Source organism: Gavia stellata, chromosome 1, assembly GCF_030936135.1.
Source record: "Gavia stellata isolate bGavSte3 chromosome 1, bGavSte3.hap2, whole genome shotgun sequence".
NCBI classification, from domain to species: Eukaryota; Metazoa; Chordata; class Aves; order Gaviiformes; family Gaviidae; genus Gavia; species Gavia stellata.
Window position 1 is genome coordinate 1,641,813 of NC_082594.1, and position 22,546 is coordinate 1,664,358.

Genomic DNA, 22,546 nt, shown 5'->3' on the forward strand with positions numbered 1-22,546 from the left:
TGGGGCCGTGAGGGGATGGTGCGGGGCCGGCCGTGGGTCCGTGATGGGACAGTGTGGAGCTGTGTGAGGGGATGGTGCGGGGCCGGCCGTGGGTCTGTGAGGGGATGGTGTGAGGCCGGCCGTGGGTCTGTGAGGGGATGGTGTGAGGCCGGCCGTGGGTCCGTGATGGGACAGTGTGGAGCTGTGTGAGGGGATGGTGCGGGGCCGGCTGTGGGTCCGTGATGGGACAGTGTGGAGCTGTGTGAGGGGATGGTGCGGGGCCGGCCGTGGGTCTGTGAGGGGATGGCGTGGGGACGGGTGAGGGGATGGTGTGGGGCCGTGGGTCTGTGAGAAGGCAGTGTAGGGACAAGTGTGATGATGGTGTGGGGCCGGCCGTGGGTCTGTGAGGGGATGGTGTGGGGCCGTGAGGGGACAGCATGGGGCCGTGTGAGGGGATGGTGTGGGGCCGGCCATGGGTCCGTGACAGGACAGCGTGGAGCTGTGTGAGGGGATGGTGTGGGGCCGGCTGTGGGTCTGTGAGGGGATGGCGTGGGGCCGTGAGGGGATGGTGCGGGGCCGGCCGTGGGTCCGTGATGGGACAGTGTGGAGCTGTGTGAGGGGATGGTGCGGGGCCGGCCGTGGGTCTGTGAGGGGATGGTGCGGGGCCGTGAGGGGACGGCGCGGTGCCGTGTGAGGGGACGGCGCGAAGCGTCGCGGCGCGCGGGCAGAGCGGAGGGACGTGGCGCGGCCGGAGCGGGGCGGGCACAAGGACCCCGCGGCGCCGCCTCTCCCGCCGCGCTCCTTTTTGTCCCCGCGCGGCCGCCGTCCCCTCCGCCCGCGCCTCGCTCGGTTGCCATGGCGGCGGGCAGGCGGCCGCGGCCCTGAGCTGCGCGGGAACCCTCCCGCCCGCGGCCTACCCGGCCCTGCCCTCTCCGCCCCGTCATGGAGGACGAGCTGTACCTCGAGAACATCGACGAGTTCGTCACCGACCAGAACCGCATCGTGAGTCCGGCCGGCGGGGCTGCGGGGTGGGGGGGGTGGGGGGGAGACCGCCGCCATTGCACGACCCCCTCAGGAGGGAGCGACCCCCCTCCGCCCTTCCTACCCCCTCCCGCCAGCGCGGCTGCCGTGGGAGGGCGGTCAGCCGCGTGTTTGGGGGATCCCCTCAGGCTGGGCCCCAAACCCGGCCCTGGGGGTGCGGGAAACGTTGCGGGGTGTGTGTGTGTGTGTGGGGGGGTGTGGTGTGTGTGTGGGGGGGTGTGGTGTGTGTGGGGGGGGGTGTGGTGTGTGTGGGGGGGTGTGTGTGTGTGTGGGGGGGGGGGGGGGTGTGTGTGGGGGGGGGGGGGTGTGTGTGGGGGGGGTGTGTGTGTGGGGGGGGGTGGGGGGGGGGGTGTGGGGGGGGTGTGTGTGTGGGGGGTGTGTGTGGGGGTGTGGGTGTGGGGGGGGTGTGGGGGGTGTGTGTGTGTGGGGGGTGTGTGTGTGGGGGGGGTGTGGGTGGGTGTGGGGGGGGTGTGTGGGTGGGGGGGTGTGTGTGCGTGGGTGCGTGGGGGGGGGTGGTGTGTGTGTGGGGTGTGTGCGTGTGTGTGTGTTTGCTTTTCCACAGGTTGCAATTAGACTGGAGAGGAGATGCTTTCCTTGTAAGGATTTTTCCCCCTCCTGTGCTGCAAATTAACGTAAAGTCTTGGGAAAGAATTGGTAATTTTATCATTTATATCACAGGAAAAGCAGGTCTCCCCAAATTCCTTATGCTCGCTAATAGGTGACCGGTTTTTCCTCAAAAAAAAAAAAAAGCGCCCAAAACACTGTAGTGACAGCAGTGTTTTAGCTCGAGGTATAAACGACAGAAGTCTATGAAACAGTGGGGTTTTTTCCACGGAAGTTTGAGGCAGTCTGCACCACTATTTCAGCTTAAAAGTAAAATTACTACTTATCATCTGTAGTCTCTTGAAACTTTGCTTTTTTTTAGGAAAATTCAGAAAAATGGTAAGCGTGCGCACCTGTGTTTCTTTCAACGTAGAGACTTTTTGCTTAGAAAGTGGTACAGCGAAGTTGGTGCATCTCATCTGTCAAAGCAGTTGTATTAACATGAACTGCCTATGTCATTATAGTTCATTTCAGTAAACTGCTAGACTAATAAAATTTAATTTAACTGTTGTCTTTGAGACGGGAGAGGCCGTAGCCTGAGGATTAGTTTAAAAAGGCAGAGCGGGAAGAGAAACAGGTGTAAAAGACATGCCTTGTCTAAGTAACACAGCAAGTCAGGTCTGGGATTAGAGCTGTAGCCTCCTGAGACTTGGCACACTGTGCTGTCAGACTTGTGATGCAGCCGGAGATCCCCGTCTCCCCGTGACAGGGGAGGGTGGCAGAAATCCGATAAATCCTCAGGAGTTGTTTGGGAGAGCAATAAGAGCTTCTCACAATTAAGGTTTGTGCTGTTTAATCTTTTCTCTCTGTTGTGAAGCTAAGCAGGGCAGGTGTTTTGAAGGGCTTTTATTTATGTGATTGCATTTCGAAGTGTTGACAAAACCACACCTTTTAGGTTAGTTTGTTTAGGTCTTAGGGATTCAATCTACTCATTAAAGCACAGGTGGGTGGGTGTCCACCTGCTCTCACTTCTAACAGGTTTTGCTGTGGGTTTCTTGGAGGGGGGGTCTAAAGAGTTTGACTTGCTTATGAAACAAGCTAAGGATGGGAGGTTTAACAAGTGAAGAGATGGAGATTTTCTTACTAAAGTGTTGTGGTTTGTTTTTTTTTTTTCTTTGACAGGTAACATACAAATGGCTAAGCTATACTCTGGGAGTTCACGTCAACCAGGCTAAACAGTAGGTATCAGTGCATCCCACAATGGTTTTGTTTTGTGGCAAAGCCTTGTTAATTACTGTTTTCATGATTGTGGCTAGTGTATTAAAATTGTCTCTCTGGAAATGTTTAAAAATCCTGCTTGTCTTCTCAGGAACAGTAGTTAATGTTCTTCAACATGCTTTACTCATTCTTCCTGTAGGCAGATCTTGCCTTGACTTTGACGGGAGTTGTGCTTTAGAGAGCAGTGCTCAGCTGGACGCCCTATGCTGCTTCATATCATAAATATGAATACTTGGGTCAGAATAGATCTTTTAGTGCTATATTACTACAGAAATGTATGTAGCTCCTTTCATCCTGAAATGCGGATGTGTTTTCTGAACTTGTCTCCGAGTCCTGCAAACAGAGCTCTGCCTCTGTGCGAATCTGCCACTGCGTATCCCTGCACGGCTCAGGATGCTGTACGTTTTCCATGGATATTGCTGGGAGCAGAGTCGGGAAAACACGAAACAGCTCATGTGTATGGCAAATGCTCATCTGCTCTGACCGCCCTGCTGCGTAGTGCATGACCCATTATAAATACATACTTACCATGCTTGATGGGCACGGGTAAATGTTTGAAGGATGGGGAAGTCAGCTGTGCGGTCAGAGTGTTTCTGCTTCTCCAAATTTAGCATAAATCTGTAACCTTGTCTTGGTGTTTTGAAGAATAAAAATTACTGTAACCTTTTACATACCCTATCAAACAAAGAATGAGCTCTCAAGGATTCTGGGGATGTTGCTACACAGCAAGGTAAAGTTCAGCATAAGATTTGAAGGCTCCATAAGAGTGTCAAGTTCCATAATATGAATATTTTCTCTCCTTGTTTCTGGCTATAGCTTGGACCTAAAGGGGCGTTTGCTGCCTACTCAGCTGCAGTGTACTGAGCCCAGCTTCACCTGTCTTGTCCAAACTACTAGAAAATCAACTCGGGCATCTAATATAATGAAGAGATTGTTTGGTCTCTTTCCTCTGCGTGTGTGTGAACAATTTAGATGATGGGTAAATCTGAGTGTGCTTCAGTGATGGTGTAGACCTGACTGGAGAGCTCTGCTGGGAACGGTTCTGGTCATACAGTGAACTTGAAGGAGCCAGAGAACTTTTTGCTCTGAAGAAGATGGTCCAGGTGAAGCAGAGGCACCTCCTCATACCCTTGAAAGCAACCTGGAGATGGAGAACTCCTGTGGCATCTTTGTGCTTAAAACTCTCTCCTAGAAGCTGGAGAAGTGCCTGATAACACAAGTGAATTATTTTAGTGATTGTGCGGGCTGTGACAGCATGGTAATTGCAGTCTATCTCTGTAGCAGTAACGATCTTCAGGTATCTTTACCAGATAGTGTCCTCATGGAGTGTGCAGTAGTGTCTCTGCCCAGTTACGTGGGACACTCATCATAAATCGGTGGTATAAGTGGGAGCTGAAAGCTTGAGTCTCAGCTCAATCTCGTCATCACTAATCATGCTCTTTCCTCCTGTTTCTGATCACTTTGTCAGTGGCTGTAACTGGGTTTGTATATATACACCTGGCAATGTGATCCCACACCAAAAATCACCGGTTCCTCTGTCAGGTGTTTCAGAATGCTGGGTTGTAATGAGGGAAACAGTCTTCTCAGGGGAGACTTTGGAACAAGCTGCCCAGAGGATGTGAGACCATCTGCAACCAACTATTAAAGCTTTGAGAGCTTACATTCATTTCACCTTTGGAGAATCTCAGTCCAACAACTATATAAACCAAAGTGGCAGAGGAGGAGGGTGTCTCAGTAAGATTAATTTAATCCTGGTTAAAATAACTGTGCTTATGTGAAATGTTTCCATGGCAGGCTGGCTTTGCTCTATTTTATGTAAGCTTCACGGAAGGGGTGGTGACGGGCTCTTTCCTTTCTAGGTGATTAACTCTGGTTTCTTTTCTACAGGATGCTGTATGATTACGTAGAGAGGAAACGAAAGGAGAATTCAGGAGCTCAGCTTCATGTCACCTACTTAGTAGCAGGAAACCTCATGCAGAATGGACACGTTGTGAGTGTTTTATTTCTCAAAGGTGTCTGTTAGCTCTTTGTGTCTTCCATCTTGTTTTGTAATCTTCGGGTCAAAAGCTGAACTTGCTCCCTTTTTCCAGTAACAGGCACAGTGTGCTCGGTCTTCTGTACATGTGCAACATAAGGTGCTATCTCTGTCCCAGCACACAAACAATGGGGAGGAAAGATCAGTTAGTCATGATTTGGTAATACAGTGCTGAAAAATGCAGCAGGGTTTTTATTTAATTAACTTAAATCCTGTTACCAGTCATCTCTCAATCTTATCGCTACTAGTTGGACAGCAAAGATTATAAAACAATCTGGAGGGGGCCCCTGTGAGATCAGCTAATCCATTTCCCAGGATCTGCTGTGGAGTGCAGAGTAGCGTTTGGAAAGAGCTTGGAATTCAGTTAGAATAGAATAATAATAAGTAAAATAATAAATAAATAGTTGAAGTTGTCTTGTTAATTAAGGCAACTTTTTTATCCTGGTATACAACAGAAACATACGTTTATTAATAGTATTTTGTATTTAAAATGCATTGACTTATTAAGCAAAGGAATCGCTACTTGTAGCAATGTAATTATTTTTTCTCATTGCTGCTTGTCGGATTTTCAAGAATGTCATCTAAAATTTCAGACAGGTACCTCAGGGGTCTTTGAAAGAAGATGAGCAAATTGAGCGTCTGTCTCTCTTTGTTCGCAGAAGAATTTAATAGCCAAACACTAAATGCCTTTGACATTTCACTAGATGTCTATTTGTGTATTTAGGTACCCAAATATCTCTTGCAATACAATCCAGTCTTCATTCACAGAATCACTATGGTTGGAAAAGACCTGTGAGATCATCAAGTCCAACTGTCAACCCAACAATACCATGCCCACTAAACCATGTCCCGCAAATTAATTTAGAATTAGTACATCTTGGGGTGTTCTGGCTTTTATTTGTAGATTGGAAAAAAACCCCAACAAATCTTTTTTTTTGTGCTTTCCTGAATAATAAGCTAGTTCACATGCGTAGAATAGTCTCTTTAAGTCTCCAAATCATCCTGAGATTGAAGGTAATTGTTTATTGCATTAGTTCTGTATAATGGAATGTATTTATTTAAAGTGGTACAGGTGGTGTCACATTTATAGCCCGAGTTTAACAAGTTTTCCCTCTGATTTCTTTTGGAAATGACAAGGTAGCATCTCTTGGCTCACTAAAACTGTCCAGAGGTTTGTCAACATATTCTGTTATTTTTAAATTTGCCATAATGTATTTAAAACAAACAAGTGAGTTCTGACATAGGATACAAATAATTTTTTAACTCTGTCTTAGCAGCTATATATTTTTAAAACAAGATCTACCAAGGTAAACATATAAAGGTCACTTCTTTAATCTTGCTTTTAAATACCGTATTTTTGAATGCTGCAATTGCAGTGCCTGCTAAGAAAGGTGACCTGCAGGTGCCGTAAGTTGTTAGGGGCAGAGATGAAGCAATGTCGGGGTTAGGAATGCCACACAGGAGGATTTTAAAGTTCCTCAGACTGGGCATCTGAGGGCTAACCAGAGCGCGTGGGAGAAGAGGTCAGATCTGGAAGATACTTCCTGAAGACGTGCAGGCATTGGAGTAGCTGGTGGGTAATATCTGGCACAAGTCAATTTTGGGTAGGAAAGGGATGCGAGCGCTTCAGGTGCAAGCCTGTGCTTGCTGGTAACCCTGCACTACTGTCTCCTGTCAGTAGGTGTAGCCACAAGGCTGTGGCTTCAACTGCAAGGCTCGCCTGAAGAGAGATATGGATAGAAATCAATCACAAATAATTCTCATCATGTGTTAAGTACTGCACGCTCTTTACTTGCAACTTTTTGTCCACCTCAGTGAGGGACAGAGACTCTCAATCTTTCTTTACCGTTTCAGGTTGCCTGTGTTTTCTTGCCTCTTACTCTTTTGCTGGCTAGTCTGTGTTACCAGTTAAACGCAAAATTAACGGTTGGATTTTGTCCAGTCTGTCTCTTTGGATACTCTCTGTATTAACCACAACCTGTTAAATGTCATAGAGCGGGTATAGTCCTTGAAGACTGGCTGTAGAGCACGCTTCCAGAAACATTCATTTCTGGCTTTTAAATTAATGCTTAACTTCTCATGGTGTTTTGCTTCTCTGGTGCTGTGTCTGTGCTACAGATTGCTATGTTAGAGTTTACTGGCAATCTAAATATACATGGGTGATGTGGGCTAGCGCGGCAGGCTTCTAGCGGTTGGGTCATCAGCTGCCTTGGTTTGCTTTTCTCCCCTGTCCCACATGGTTTTTAGTTCTCATTTCATCTATGTCTCATCTCCCAGTGTTAGGAATGGAGGACAGAAGATTTCTTCAGGGTTGTGGTGACCTGTGAAACAGTCTATTAGAAAAGCAGGGAGGCAGAGCTTTAAAAACTAGTGGCCGATGACAGTTCAAAGGCATTGGCAGTGTTCTTTGCGGCTATGAAGCTGCACCTATAATCAGTAGATGTTCTTATTCAATAGATAACCGAAAATATCAGTCTTATGTACAACAGATGTTTTCAAATTTTAAGATTGCAATTTATTTATTTTCTACAGTGCCACAAGGTTGCAGTAGTGAGAGAGGATAAACTCGAAGGTAAGCAGATCGTGAAAATTATGTGGTTTTAACTTTTTTCTTTGAGAGAACAGCAAAGTGAGTAAAGCTCAGAGCTTGCCATCTGCACGTAAATGCCTAGTCAGGCTGTTGGGTTCAGGTGTGTACTTTTTGTACTAGCTTTTTCTCAGAATTTTGAATATCTGAGCCAACAGCTGTGTAACTTCAGACTTGTGACTTGGGTCTATTTTTTTTCTTTTTAATGTTGAACATTTTAGTTAGTGATTCTTTTCCACCTCCCTGCTGCTGACAGATGGCTCCTCCTTAAAGGCAACAATATCTGAGTAGTGTACAGCAATGTCTCACAGTGTTTGAGAACAATTATGAGCCTTCAAGCTCCCAAGGATGCTGAAGCAGATAGCTCTAGTTATTGGTTAAATGCAATTGCAGTCTTTGTTTGCCCTGAGTGACGTGGGTATTAGTTAAATGTCCCATAAGAACGTTCTCACTTTTGTCTGGGGTATTTGCTTTCACAGTAAAAGGTGAAAAAGCCCACCACTATAACACTGCTTCCTGCAACCGCTCTTCATGTGCTGCCAGTCATCTTACCATCTTCCCAGGTCTGGTCCTGCTGATGACATCTGATCCATAGCGCTTGAAAGACAACTGCAGGCTCTTCATCGCTTTCAAATAACATCTTTGGCGTTTGAGAACATACTGTGGCATTTGTGACCTTAAATATCCACACTAATGATCTAACTTTGTTTGAAAGACCTGTGTTGTTTTCCTTTTTGAAATCTGAAGTGGATTTCTAGCTAAAGTTGTCTTCATCAGGCTAGTGGATAGTAGTTGCACTGCTTGACAATCTGTCATGTTTGTGGAATTATGTGTGCTGCGTAATGTTCTGTTTTGCTGTGGAGGAAAGGGTTGTTCATGTTTTTTGTATTAGAAGACAGGCCAAAGGTATGACTTACATTTGGAAGAGGCTGAGATTTGTGATGGGAATAGGGCTGCATAGTCTAGGACTGGCCCCAAGAAATGATTACTGTGTGTATTTTTACAGTGCCTAGAAGCTCTGTCTCAGACCAGGACTGTGTGGAAAGAACAATATAAGCAATGAACAAAGAATTCCTAAAAACCAGCCCTTGTCTCAGGGGGGTAACAGTCTAAATAGCATAGAAGAGACAAAACATTGATTCCAGCAGATTATTAGAGAAGACGCTGTGGCGCTAGTTGATACGGCGGACGCTACCTTAATGGCAGGGAGCAGTTCCAGCAGGGTAGAGTTATGACCACCTATTTTCTTCCTTAGCTTTAGGTAGTTATATAGATATTCTGGATCCCAAACACCAGATAGTTTGAAAGTGAACACAGAGCGATTGCTCTTAATTCAGTTGTGTAAGAAGCGAGTGTGTACAATGGAAAACATGTTTGACAGGCATGCGGAGTCTGTTGCCTTGAATTCTCACTTAGTGAGCATTGGAAGAAGGTACAATTACACATTTGTATTTTCAGGTCCTTGCTGTCAAGTGGTCTGTCAGTCTTTCTCATCCTTGGTAGAGCCTGATGCTTAAAGTTGCCACCTGATTCTCTAAAGGTTGTGCTAACAGAGGACTTTTTTTTTTTTTCTTTTCCCACCCCCAGCAATGAAGTCTAAACTAACCACGATTGCGAGCGTGCATGTCTACAGCATTCAGAAAGCCTTGCTCAAGGACAGCGGACCACTCTACAACACAGACTATGATATTGTCAAAACAAACCTGCACAACTGCAGCAAGTGAGTTGCGTCTTGGTTTTTCTTCTTATGCTATGTGACTTGAGACTGATGAGATGTTGCTATATAGTGCACTTCAGCAGAAGTCAATGGTTACCAGATATGCCTGGATTTTTAGAAAGCTAGAAAAAGATATCTTCTAAGTCATGCCAGACCAGTCCCCGGACAGCATGTTGTGCGATGGTTTCGTAAACCGAGCTATTTCCAGCTTACAGTTGGTTCACTTGCTCTGTTACTCCAACGGGCAGACTGTTCCAGTACCTTTCTTCTCTGATGGCTAGAATCCTTTTTCTTATTTCCAGGCCACACTTCATCATGACCATTTTTATCCAGTTTTCAGTCACGCAGGAAGAGTAAATTGAAACAGACTTCCAAAACCAGGAGTGATGTGCTCAGCAAAGTGCTGACGTGAGTTTGCCTTCTGTTTTGTGAGACTGTGTTTTCTTCCACTAGATGATGAAGATGATCCGTAGCAACTGAAACACAACTGCAGGCTCTTCATCGCTTTTAAATAGTATCTTAGGCATTTGAGAACATGCTGTGGCATTTGTGACCTTAAATATCCATATTAACGATCTAACTTTGAAAGACTTGTTTTCCTTTTTGAAACCTGAAGTGGATTTCTAGCTAAGGTCTGAAGATGTCTTGCAGGAACTCATTCTCCATATAGAAGATGAGAGCCTGAGGCACAGGGGAAGCACGCAAAACAGACCAGGCAGCACAAGTGCCCTTCATGGTTGAGCTAGAGAAAGGTTGTCCTGGAATTCAGAGGGACTTCAGTCTCCAGGGGTCATTGTCTCTCCTCCTGAACAGTGCCTGGCAGCTGTGGCTTTTCATTTATATGTTGTTTCCACTACGACAGCTTCAGCTTGATGTAATCAGTACGTACAGTGCCATGACCAATCTGGTTTAGAAGGGGGATGCCTGAATGTTGTGTCATAGAAAGAGTATAGAATTTGAACGTAGAAACGTAGCTGTCTTCAACATGTTGTCAAGAGAGTGGCTGAGAAAATAACGTCCTAGAAGCTGTGTGTTTCAAATGTGAATGTCAGTACCCTGGTAAGTGCTAGAAAACCCTGCTTCAATGAAGACACGTGCCATAGGTTTGGCTGCAGTTGCCGTGTTCCAGTCTGTTTACTCTCAGGCACCCCAGCATGGCTGTACTTGTGTCTCAGACTCGCACATCCAGAAGGTTTAGACAATTCAGATTCTGAAATTGCTTTCTGCAGCCTGTTTGTAAATCCCTGCCTGGCTTTGGAGCAGAATTTCCCAAGCAAACTACGAAAAATTCAGCTGCTTCACCTGTCACCTAGCTGAACTAGATTCAGACTGACCATATTCCCGCTCCCTTGTCAACTACCTGAATTGTCTTTCACGCTTGAGACAAGATTCTTGCAGTACCTATGAAAGACAGAGGTTTAACTATGTGCATACTTATAGCAAACAGAGCCTACTGGTTTCTTAAGGTTCCCTCTCATTCCATGTATCTCATAAGCTGCGAGGCAAGCTTCTTTATTCTCTTCTGTGTTTGTAAGGGACCTGTTATGCCCTGAAGACGGTGGAGGTGGCTAGATGTTGTGCTAATAGGACTAACTGATTTAACGCATGTTGCTAATGTCAGCTTTCCAAGTGGAAGCAGCTCCTTGCTTGCAGAGCATAGTCCAAACATTGCTTATTTTTTTTCAGTGATTATTTAGAGAATTTTGGATCAAGCCCATAAGCTATAGTCACACAGCAGCATCAAGGCAAGCTAACTTCCCACGTGCCTGGAATGCGTGAGGTTTAGATGTCCTTGCTGCGCAGTCAATATAACCATTGACAATAAAACATTATTTGTAATCTGGAGGGTTGTTGGTGTTACTTATGGGTATGTGTGGAGTAGGAGTGAAAGCTGTCCAGAGAGCGGTGTTGACCACGTTGAAAACAGATTGAAAGTAGGAAGGAAAGAAGACGTTGAAGAAAAAAATATTCCTTTAAAGGTTTGAATGTCAAGAGATCGCTGCTGCAGCCTAGAAATGCTGTAGGGATGGTGTTGTTTTGTTAATACGTTACAGTTCCTGATCCGAGTAGAAGTGGACTGTGCATGTGAGCTGCTAATGCTGAGGCACAGAAATTAATTGGCAGAAGACTGGTTTATTTCTTATGCAAATAAAAATACGCTATGTAATTCAGTGGATTGGAAGGCGTGAGTCTGTGCTCTTTTGTGGCATTTCTGTAGGAAATCTGGAAAGCCTTGCCTGTGATTTGCACAGTGGGGGTAGAGTTCAGTTATTTTTGGGTACTGCTATTCCTGACTGTCAGGGAATTGTATTGTAACTGTGAGGACATCATTTAGTTCTTATATCTCTGTATCCCCAAACAATCACGTTTCAGACTGTTACAAGCTGAGATACATCTCGGTCTACTAGTGATTACATGGAAATGACTTTATATAGTTAGTCTGAATGTCATGGATATCTTCTGAGCCATTTAAGTAGTTCAGTTTCAGTTGTGATTTACTTACCTGGCTGGTGCGATTGCGGCCGCTTGTTGCGGCAGTGGTGGACTCTGTCAAAGCATCTCAAAGTTGTAAATGTTTCAGGTCATCAGACAGCCATACAATTTATGCTGTGAACTTCAGAGAGCGTAACCCGTTTAGGAATAAAATGCAGTCTACTCCATCTCCACTCTGGATGCGGAGTCGGGCTTTTCCCCCCCATGAAATCTGAACAGCTTGTTTAGCATTTGAATGCTCTGGTTCTTGCTGACACATTCAGCTGACCTTTTCAGTAGAGGTCTCCACCACTCTCCTTCTGTGCCAGCCTTTCTTTCTTGTCCCGTGCACAAACTAGATTGCTCTTTTTTTCCATAACAGGAGAACACAGGACCAGAGAAGCAAGGCGCTACTGGGCAGGAAACAGAGATGAAAAATAAGAAGTTAAAAGGCTAATTAAATTTTTCATTCCATCATGCAGGTTCAGTGCCATTCAGTGTGCCGCTGCGGTCCCCAGGACGTCGGCCGAAGTTTCTCAAGCGCAGATGTCTGTGCAGACTGGTTCCCAGACACCAAGCGACACGAATGCTGTCAGCGTACCTGTGGTCAACGGCCACGGTCCGTCGACCGCTAAACAGCCCTCGCAGCAGCCCAAAGGGATCATGGGAATGTTTGCAGCAAAAGCGGCTTCCAAACCCCAGGACACAAATAAAGAAACTAAAGCAGAGGCTAAGGAGGCCCCAGGTGTAAGTTACCTCAGACCCTTTGGCAGCCCTCCGGGTTAATAGCTTTAATGAACCACTCTTCTAGCTTCGCTCTTACTCGACCTAAATAACCTTAACCACCGTAACGCAGGCTGATCCACTGCTTCTAGTGCTAAACTTGCTGTCCCCTGGGAATGCTCGGTCACTGTTTTGTACGTATTTAACTCTATAGTACAGGCATGCCTTCTGTCAGTCATCTTGGGCAAAAATATATTGTACCACACTCTTGATCTATCCACAAAAGTGTATTTGCCATAACTTTGACGCTTTGGCATTCCTCCTTGAGCCAGATCTCCAGTGATTATAAACCAGCGTAGCTGCATTATTGAGACAATTGTTCCGTTGTCTTCAGTTAGGCCAATATATACACCGGTTGAGAATCTCGCTCTCTCCATTGTGCTTAAAAGGATTTGTTTTGAGCAATAAGTGAAATGTGAGAAGTCCAGGTCTTAAAAGTATCTAGGTGTTTAAACTTGGTCTGTGAGGGAAGTTTCAGAGCTTGACCTGTGCAAGACTAAATTGTTTATCTTCTCAACTGCTGTTTTTTCCAGGGTAGGATTATGTTCTAATTTTAATTAGTATAAGGTTTTTTAAAGCAATGTGGCCAGTAAATGGGTATTAAAATGGTAACGTTCCCTGCATACGGTTTGGCTTTTTTATAACAGCTAAGTACATTTTAGTTCATTTTTCTGATTTTTATAGTGAATTTAGAACTGGTGAAATATTTGTGTCTGAGTGTTTTGGGAACTTTAGGGTCTGATTGCCTTTTTTTGCATGAAAATAAATGGGATTAGGATGCCAAGCTTCCTTAGGTGGGTTTTCTTGTGTGTGTGATTTTTCACTTTGGTGGTGGTTATATTAATGGACTAGAGCAATGATACTTTTTGCAAATGGCTCAGCAGAACAGCACACGTGCCAGAGTAGCTGGATAAAGTCTTCATGGTTTGGCCAATCTGTGTTCTTTCCTCTGTCAGTTAATGTGAATTGAAGCACTGATAGTTTGCAAAAAGAACAGTTCTTTACTGGGAACTGACCCAAGTCCCAACCACTTATTTCAGTAACACTGTCAGATGAGAATGTGACCCAAGTTAGATTTGAAGGCCTAGCTAAGGAGTTGTGAGTAACTTACTCTCGACCTTTTGAGGCGTGTAATACCTAGTATCTTCAATTTCTCCTAAACACATACTGAAATCTAAGGCACTGACTAGTCAGCAAATCATACATATTTATTTTTGCTTGTGCAGAAGCAGTACTATGCATTTTATGTTGCATGAATAATTCCTGTGGTTACTCCTCTGTTTGCTTCTAGGTGTCTGCAGTAAGCAGCAAACCACCCACAAAGGGCAACATAATGAACAACTTCTTTGGAAAAGCTGCCATGAGTAAGTGCTCTATAACATGCATCTGTTTTCAGAAACCATTGTGGTCAGGGACCAGCCTGCTGTAGTTTAAAAAAAAAAAAAAAGAAAAAAGAAATAAAAATCCTGAGGGATATTGGAAATCTCTTTTTTTTCTGAGTAGCAATTAAAAAAAATCAGTCATATTAGGTGTCTTGTTATACAGCTGTGATGGGAAGTATGAACAGAAAGGAGCAGAACTCTTCCTTCCCACCGCCATACCACCAAACTTGTTGGATTTTCATTATATCTCCTCTTTTCTTACAATTTTCCATACTGTTCTTCTGCTCTTTTGGACTCAGAGGGGTTAAATGTTTTTATATGCAGCTCTTAAGGCAAAAATTAAAAGTTGTAAGTGGAATTTTTAAGACAAAAAGCTTGCTGGATGGAGATCAATTAAAATGACATATTTGTGCAGACTAACCCAGGAAGGATTTTCTAGTGCAGAAGAAATCTGATTTAAAGTGAGTACTTCTGGCTGGAAGACTAGCTATTGGTAAAATGTTTGCCAAAACGTGTTACGCAGGGCGTGTTAATGATGCTTGCGTTTCATCACAAATCACTGAGGAGTCTATGGTTAGATTTAGGGTTAATTTCTTTACTGAAAACTGAAGAGCTAATAATTGGAGGATAAAAATGAGGGGTGGCCTTCCCCTTTCAGCTGGGGTTTGGACTAGGTGGCTTCTGGAGATCCCTTCTGACCTAAATTATCCAAGCCTAAAGAAAATATGCTGAAGCTTTTAAATAGATGTTGGAAAAGGACTGTAGGCCTTTCTTCAAAGATGCTCTTATAATAACGAATACAAAAGTATTCAAAGAAGAGTTACTGGGAGAGAGTAAACAGCAAAGTTCACTTTCTAATAGGCATCTGTCAGAGTTTGCAGTGTAGAGTTCCAGTGCTGAACACACAAGGCACAGTACTGTTGGGCATCTTTGAGTTCCTGTTTTGATGAGTCTGAGGGAGCTGAGGATGCTTTCAGCCTCTGCCTCAACAAGCCTAAGCACAGTTACTACAATTAACTCGAGTAAATTCTTAAGATCCGAGAAGAGCCCTAGATGAAAATTCATATGCTGAAAACCCAAGAAGTTGAAATTGCGTGGTAAAGATAACCCAGGGGTGATGGAGAAAGCTTTGTGGATGCATTTCTATGATTTCCAACGGGGTTCACTTCTCTGCTGAGTCCTGTCAGAGAGCACTTCCAGGAAACTTGTGAGGTGGCGGCAGGGAAGGAGCAAACGGAGCAGAACTGGAAATGATTATGTGTATAGAAGAGATAGGGTGATTCCAGGAGTAAGATTTATTCCCTACATGTTGTGCGTCTCTTCTGGCTTCAAAGATTTCACCATTGCCAGAAAGTCCTGAGTTAGCAATAATTGGGTCCTTCAGCTCTCTGCTGTTGATCGTAAATAAGAAAGCTGTCATTCAAGTTCTTATGTGTGATGTTTTCCCTTGCTCAATGAAGCAGACAGCCTGTTTTTCCAGGCAGTGTCAGAAAGGCGTTGGAATGAAATCTTCTAGCCCTCTCGGCAGCCCCTGTTCCTATTGACAATGTAGTTGATCTCGTTGAATGCTTTCGATCGCTCGGGCATCTCGTGCTTGGGATGACACAGGTTTCTAACTTGTCTGCTCCTCTCCTCTGGTGGGGTGTGTGTGTGTAAAGCTGCCGAATGAAGCTCACAGACTGTAATTAGGTGCTAGTGTGCTAACAGCACCAACTATCAGGTTGATAAATATATTATTTTGCTGTCCACTCCTACCTGCTATCTCTTCTCTGGTACTAGATTAAGCTTTTTGAAGCAGAATTGTCTGTGTATATGGTGCTGTGTAGGCAAAAGAGGCTGTTTCTTGATCACATTGGGATTGGGATAGGACGAGAAGCCACTACATTAATGAAAATACTAATCGTGAGCTCTAATGTTATGCAGGATGGGGGCTGCGCGCAGCTCTCGTTGTTCTTCGTCCGTCCTGATTCTTTTGTTTCTGGGCTTTTCTGTGCTTGATTAGAACTCTAATTTAGAAAGGATAAACTGACTATAAAGATGGATGTGGTGTTTTGCCAAGGGGGCTGTCTAGAAAAGGGGCTCCCAATCCTTCTGCCTTTGGTCCTGGTGACTGCAAGGGCTTCTGCCACTGCCTCCTAGCCCTCTTCTGTTGCATTTAACTGCTGCAGCACACTCATTGCAGTGTGCTTGAGCTGTGCCATCAGGAACAGAACCAAACTGGTAAATCAGCTAGAAATTTAAGCATGCACCTTTTAATGTGTACAACACGGCTTGGTCAATCTAGATCCCTAATGCTTTTACACATCATTTGTAGGGTTTTCTGTATTCTCGGTGCACAGGGTTTTGTTTAGCCAACTCCTTTGTAAGCTGTCGTTCATACTGAATGCCCAGTGTTTGCTCTTTTCTAATGGCTTGTTCACAGATAAACTCAAAGTCAACTCTGTGCCTGAGCAGCCAAAGGAGGAGAAAGAAGTAGCGAAGCCTTCAGTTCCTGCAGCAGAACCAGAGTCATCCCCTAATACTGTAGTAGAGAAACCTGGGAAGAAAACAGAGTCTGCTAGAAGTCAACAAAAGGACAAAAAAAGGTGGGCCATGCCATTCACGGTCCCTGTAATCTGTTAACCTGCTTGTTGATGGCCTGCATGGAGCTGGCTGGTCATACAATGCTGGCTCACCTCCTGTTTCCAGCTACTAAATTGCATTAAACCTGGCTAAAATTATCTCTCTTGGAATTCTTTCCTAATATTTCTTTTCCATTTAGTGCTGTAGATGCCTCAGGGCCATTTGTGCCATTGCAAATGGGAAGGGACACAGTCCAGGTAGTCTTCAGTGGGAGGGGATGGCTTTCTACGAGACAACCTCACGCTGTGAGCAGACTTAGTATAGACCCCGCAGGCAATCTGTGGGGGCTGGCAGGAGCACCTGTACTGCAGGGAAGGTAGTATATTCCCAAGCTTATATGTACACAGCTTCCAGCACACAAAGTTCTGCTTGTTGATTCCCATAGCTAATGTACTGCTGCTTTCAATGCCGCTGGTTTACTTTGGGCTGAGACTCCAAGTAAATTTTAAGTTCAGCCCTTTGTGTTTAATCCAACCCAAACTGACAGAGACAAAAAATCATTACAGTCTGATGGCTCTCTGGTGGCCTATGAGTAATTAATTGGTGGTCTCAATCTATTTGTAACTGAATAGGTAAGCACACCACCCAGCCCACCATCGCAGTTAGTGCTAACTGGTCATCTTATTGATAGCCTTATTCAAAAAGCCAAGGGCCTGGAAAGGGCATGTTGGCAGTGTGGTGTTGGGAAGGCCACTTAGGCTGTACCAGCTCTATGAGGATACGTGGGCCTTTAGCCTCCAGGCTTGTTAGTCTGACACGTCTCGCCAACATTAAAAAGAAAGAAGCTATTTTATTTTTCCAGTAGTCTTTAAAAATGGCTCCAGGATTCTGAGACACTACCTCATAGTCAGTCAGTGGCAAGCAGTCTGTCAAAAGAGCTTCTGAGCGATGCTGTTGGGGACATTAGTGTTTGGGAGCCTGAGCTGTAGAGACAAGATCAGAAATGCGCTCTTGCCAGGTTGCTGTGGCCAAGCTAGGTGAGGTACTGGGCAAACTGTTGGACTGCAGGGGGGCTAAAGAAATCCTTGTTTGGGGAACTGGATATGGGTAAGGCTGAGAGGCTTGAAAATGCGCGTGCACCTATGCCTGATTGTATAGGTCGGTATACTTCAGCATATGTGATGCTTGTGTTTTTAAGGGGTACAGGGGTATTTAATTTCCTTGCTAGCAGTACTTCTATCAGGAACGTGCTTGTCTAAACATGCCTGACGCTTTCATGCACGCACAAGGGATAACACATGTTCGTTCCTTTTTTCTTTTCTTTTTTGTGGCAGTAAAATGAAGAAGGTGGACAAGTCAGATAACGAGGAAGAAAGAGATACCGAAAATCTAAAGAAAAAGAGGAAGCGAATCAAACAACTTCAGTCTGACAGCAGTGACGAGGAAGGTAAAAAGAGATGTAAACATCCAGGCATGTAGGTCAGGGGCCTGATTTTGACAATATTACTATCCACGGCTGTTGGTCAACGATTGAGGGAATAGTTTAGAGGACTAAAGACCATGCAAATGGCTGTAGCTTGAGCTTTCTGTTTATCTTGTGCTGCAAGCACTTGGGCTTGCACAGTTGAGATGCCTCAGTCATTCAGTCTTTGTTTTAGCTTAGCTCAGATCTGGCTGTCTCCTCACGAAGTGTGCTGCCAGTCACACTGATGTGTGGGAAGGAGGTTCTCAAATCTCTTGTGAAAGATATTGCGCCTTCCAGAACTGTAGGACTGGTCATAACCAGTTTATTTGGGGAGTAAACACTCGCAAAGTGACCTCCCCCTCTTCCAGGGTCATTTTTAGTATCTTTATTCTGTCTGTTTATAGAAATGGTTTGGACGACAGCATTGGAAGCAAGACTTCCAAAAAAAAAAAAAAAGATAATGGAGAAACTGGAGGCAAAACAGTTGAGCCATATCCGATGCGACTCTGCGTCTCCTCGGTGGCTGTTGGCTTTGATAGGAGTAGGGTGCCCAGAACGTCGCAAGATTTGGGCTTATAATGAGGAACAGCAGGGCCGGATTCCAAAGAATTTGGATAATTGAGGTGACAAATGCCGTTCAATATAGATAACTGGAAAATAAGTTGGGATCGAGCTAGGGAGTATGTGCTAAATGGAACAGTCATCCAACAAGCTGATCAGGAAAAGAATTCGGGGATCATTATGGGCAAATAATTGAAACCACCAGTTTGGTGTACAGCTCCAGTAAAAAAAGGTGAAACAGCAAATAGGTTGTATTAACAAGGAGGTGGACTCCAGCAGAAGAACTGAAGCTGTTTGCTTATTTAGTGTGGCCAGCACGTGAGAAACAACCATGAAATGAAGAGAATCTGTAATACAAGTTGGAGAGGCAAATACTGTTGGATATCTGAGCGGTCTCCATGCCACCTTAGGCGTATTTTCATGGTTTCTCTTCTGCCCAGCATAATTTGAAGTGATCTCTGTCATCAGGCATCTGTCACTTCTGCTCAGACTATTCCACAGGATGATAAATCTCTCAGGAAGCTGTTCTTCATGATCAGCCTTAATTTCATCACATTCCTGTGTGCAGCTCCTTGTTTGGCCATAAAAAATATATATGCCCACACTATTTGGTATTTATTTCTTTGAATGTTTGTAAGCTGTTATCTGGCCTTTCCATTTACTCATCGCTCGGCCTACTGACAAGCTGTGTTGTTTATGAAGAGGGAAGATTGAAATCAGCCTGTTTAGCCACTTGAAGCGCTGCTCCTTGCTGGGCTGGAATCTCTCAGCTCGTCTGTTCTCTGCTAACGAGAGCAGGCAGAAATGAGCCCCGTGTTTCAGGCGCGCGGCAGGGCTGTGCAGAGAGGCGTCTCTTTGAAGCACGAAGGCTTGTTGGTTCGGTCTTCCTTGTGCTGCCGTGAGTTGGGGACCCCCAGCCTTCTGTGTTCATGATGGTGCTTTGAGCATACAGCAAACTGGGAGGTGACCACGCAGTCTCTTTTCCTTATCTGTTTCTCTTAGAGCTCTTTTAATCTCCTGAGACTAAGAGCAGCACCTTAGGACTGTCATAAATTGAGGAGCACTTTCTACAGAGTACTGCAAACTCCTGCTTGCTGCATACCCGCTTTCGGTTTTGAATATTAGAGCACTCTCCTCTCTTGTTGAATAGCTGTATTACGTTAGCATGTGCCGAATAGTTAATGCCGTTGAATGTGGTGCCTTGTGTTTTTGTTTATTCCAAGGTACAGTCCAGAGACTGCGCGTGTACTCCTACCTCAGTGCACGCAGCAGGTCTGTGCAGCTGTTCTCCCTTGTTTTATTTGTCATCTTAAGTGTGAGTTAACCGGATTTGCGATTAGAAACCATGGGTCTGGTCCTCTGGTTAGGTTGGGGGCCCAGTTGTCTTGTTAACCTCATTCTCGGTAGCTCCAGACATTAAAAACAGTACAAGTAAGGCTACCTACCCACTCATCTGTGGGGAGGGCTGGCTTTTGTTTTACCCCTATGTATCTACTGGAGATGTATGCAGGAAGTTTGACTTTCCATTTGGAGAGTTTTCTTGTCACTGCTGTTGCTCCTTCTGCATCGTAGTAGTCCTCTTTGTTCTTTCCATTATGTCAAGAATCAGCTTTGTGTTGTGTATTAGAATTGTAAATTTACGCAAATTATAGCTTGTGTATACAATTTTGTCTATTACTCAGATTAGCTTAGTACTATTCCCACATTCAAAAGGGAAAGATGAGAATCAAGAAAGCTTCTGTCTTCTTCCTTTTTAAGCTAATGGCTATCTAAACCACCCTGATGAGGTCTGCGTTCAGCCATTCAGTTCTGCTGCTTGCCCTTCTAAATCCAACGGGATGAAAGAGGATAGATTTGAATTCTTTGAAATGTTCATACTGAATCCAAACTGGTAATGTTACATTCGGTATTCAAGTATAGGAATGTAAGTTGGATGAAACAAATAATGGGGCGGGGGGGGGGAAATGTACAGTAGCTGGACTTTGAGAGCATTTATCCTTGGAAAGGTTGGAAACAGGTTTCTCCAGAGAGCAGGGGCAATTTTAATCATCAGCATCGGTGAGCAAAATGGGGCCTGGAGTGACATTGTTCCACGCTGCGTCCCTGTGGGAGCAGGAGGAAGGTGCCATATGCTGCACAGCATTTGGAAATCGCTGCCAGACAGGGCACGGTTCATCCGCCACCTGCGTAATTCACCCGCAGATGATAGAGGGGTAAGTTTTAAATATGCAAAATGCAATATGGGAAGCTGCACCACCAGAGCAGATATCAAAGGCTAACGGTCTAGCTGCTGCTTATGCTAACGCACCACGCTAACCTGGCTGACCTCCGCCGGCAGCCAACGAAGAGGTGCTTACAGAGGCTGCTCCCCGCAGCTCAAGGAGGCACGGCCTCGGGCAGGGGTGCTAACCTTTCCTGCGGGTGCAGCTGCAGATACAAGGGGACGCTTGTCCGCAGCCATTGCTGTGATTGAACAGCATTCAGACAGGGCTCCACCTGTGTAACTGCTAGTAAAACCACTGCCCTTTTTCAGGCAGACTTAGCGACGTTTTGTGGGTTTGAAACTAGGTCCGTACGACTGATGCGAAGCACTGTATGGGCGCTCTTATGTCGGGGCAAGTCTTCTGCGTTGTTCTGTATTAGTCTGCTCTTAATGTACTGAAATTAGCCCAAAATAAGCTCCTCTTACACGAGCATCAGCACATTGTACAAGTTGAAAATACAGAGAGGGCATAAGGCACAATCCTCTCCATTTAAATGATTTTTCATTAAAAAGTTATATTGGTATGAGGGTGCCTTAGTCACTGCAGGTTGTTTTGCTTCCAGTGCCAGAATAAACTACACAAGTGTGTCCACAGAGGACAGGAGGTTTTGGCAACTTCAGCTATACCAACACAGGCAGTGTTTCGCAGTGTTGACAAGTGTTTTACAGCCACTTTGGAGGGTGATTTCAGTGGCACTGGAACCTACAAACTCTATCGGTTTCGGAGAGCCGCAGCAGAAGCACTAAAACTTCTCACAGTTTTTTCAGGCAGGGTCAGAGCAAACCGAACAAAGCCAGGATTTACATCTTTGGTACATCCAATTGCCCAACTTGTATCCATTTCATGCAGCTGTTGCTGTTGAGTAAACTGTGGGCAGCAGCTAGAGGTTGACTCAGGAGTTATCACATGTCAGAGGGCTGTGTTGGCTAGAAGAGGATAATAAAGTAATAGAAACGCAGCTTAATGGTAGTCCGAAACACTCTGACATCGGGAGAAGGTGCCTTCTGCCTGCCAAAAGCTGGAGGAACTCATTTGAAGGAGGCTGAAGAAAAGCCCAGATTCTCCCCAGACAAGCATAGTGGAGGTGACACACTGAAAATACCTTCAGCAGCCTCTGCTTGAGCACGGCAGAGGTGGCAGTTCTTCACCAGGCTGATTTTCAGCCCTCTTAGCCTATGCTCTCCTAAAAATATTTTCAAATTGCTGTGGCCAGCCTGGGTAGTCTGTGAAGCAGGTTTGGTGCTGTGCAGCATATGGGTGCTTCAGCCTGCAGTTGCTGTGAGACTATGATAAATATTGAGAATTTTGAGTTCCCTGCAGCTCCTCGGCTGCGGTCCTGGCTGCCCCAGCAGTTAGCACCTTAGAGTAGATCTGTTGTTTGGTTTTTATCTTTGCACAGCTGCCAGACCCAGCTCTTTGGAGCAAGGTGAAATACCGAGTCATGTTATCCCACTCTGTTTGCATTTCTGTGCCTCGCTTACTGAAGTAGTTAGGAGGCTGAGTCCTTGTTTGAAGAATGTAATTTATTATTTAGCCTTGGCAGCCAACCACTGTTTCACTCGAGCCCTTCTTAACCTATGAAGGTCAGCTGGCCGTATGCCTGGCACAGTCATAACTCTTAACACTGACCTAGTCGGTTGGGACAGCTACAGATCCAGAATTCGTGTTACAATGACAGGATGAATGCAGTGCTACAGCCAGCAGAGCTGGGAGCAGAAGCCAAGCAGGCACTCTGTGCTCCTGTCCAGCGGCATCGTTGTTATTATTAAGCAATAGGTCAGATGAGGAGTTTCTTCCCCCACATTCCTCGCTCTCCCCCACATTTGAGGACTTGCATGGCCGCGTTTCTCACTTGGAGAGGATTCCTTAAAGCCATT

The 22,546-nt window shown here is 45.2% G+C and overlaps 1 protein-coding gene across 2 annotated transcripts in view; it reads left to right on the top strand.

Annotated features, from left to right (window-relative positions):
• The first annotated feature begins 866 nt into the window (after nt 1-866).
• Nucleotides 867-22,546, top strand: part of POLD3 (DNA polymerase delta 3, accessory subunit) — a 28,592-nt gene continuing 6,912 nt past the window's right edge. For both annotated transcript variants that reach the window (XM_059819741.1, XM_059819749.1), the window contains exons 1-9: nt 867-981; nt 2,746-2,801; nt 4,729-4,831; nt 7,409-7,448; nt 9,051-9,183; nt 12,135-12,399; nt 13,727-13,799; nt 16,240-16,402; nt 17,714-17,826. In XM_059819741.1, the coding sequence (XP_059675724.1) occupies nt 922-981; nt 2,746-2,801; nt 4,729-4,831; nt 7,409-7,448; nt 9,051-9,183; nt 12,135-12,399; nt 13,727-13,799; nt 16,240-16,402; nt 17,714-17,826 (1,006 nt within the window). In that variant the 5' untranslated portion in view covers nt 867-921. The remainder of the gene's footprint in view (nt 982-2,745; nt 2,802-4,728; nt 4,832-7,408; nt 7,449-9,050; nt 9,184-12,134; nt 12,400-13,726; nt 13,800-16,239; nt 16,403-17,713; nt 17,827-22,546) is intronic.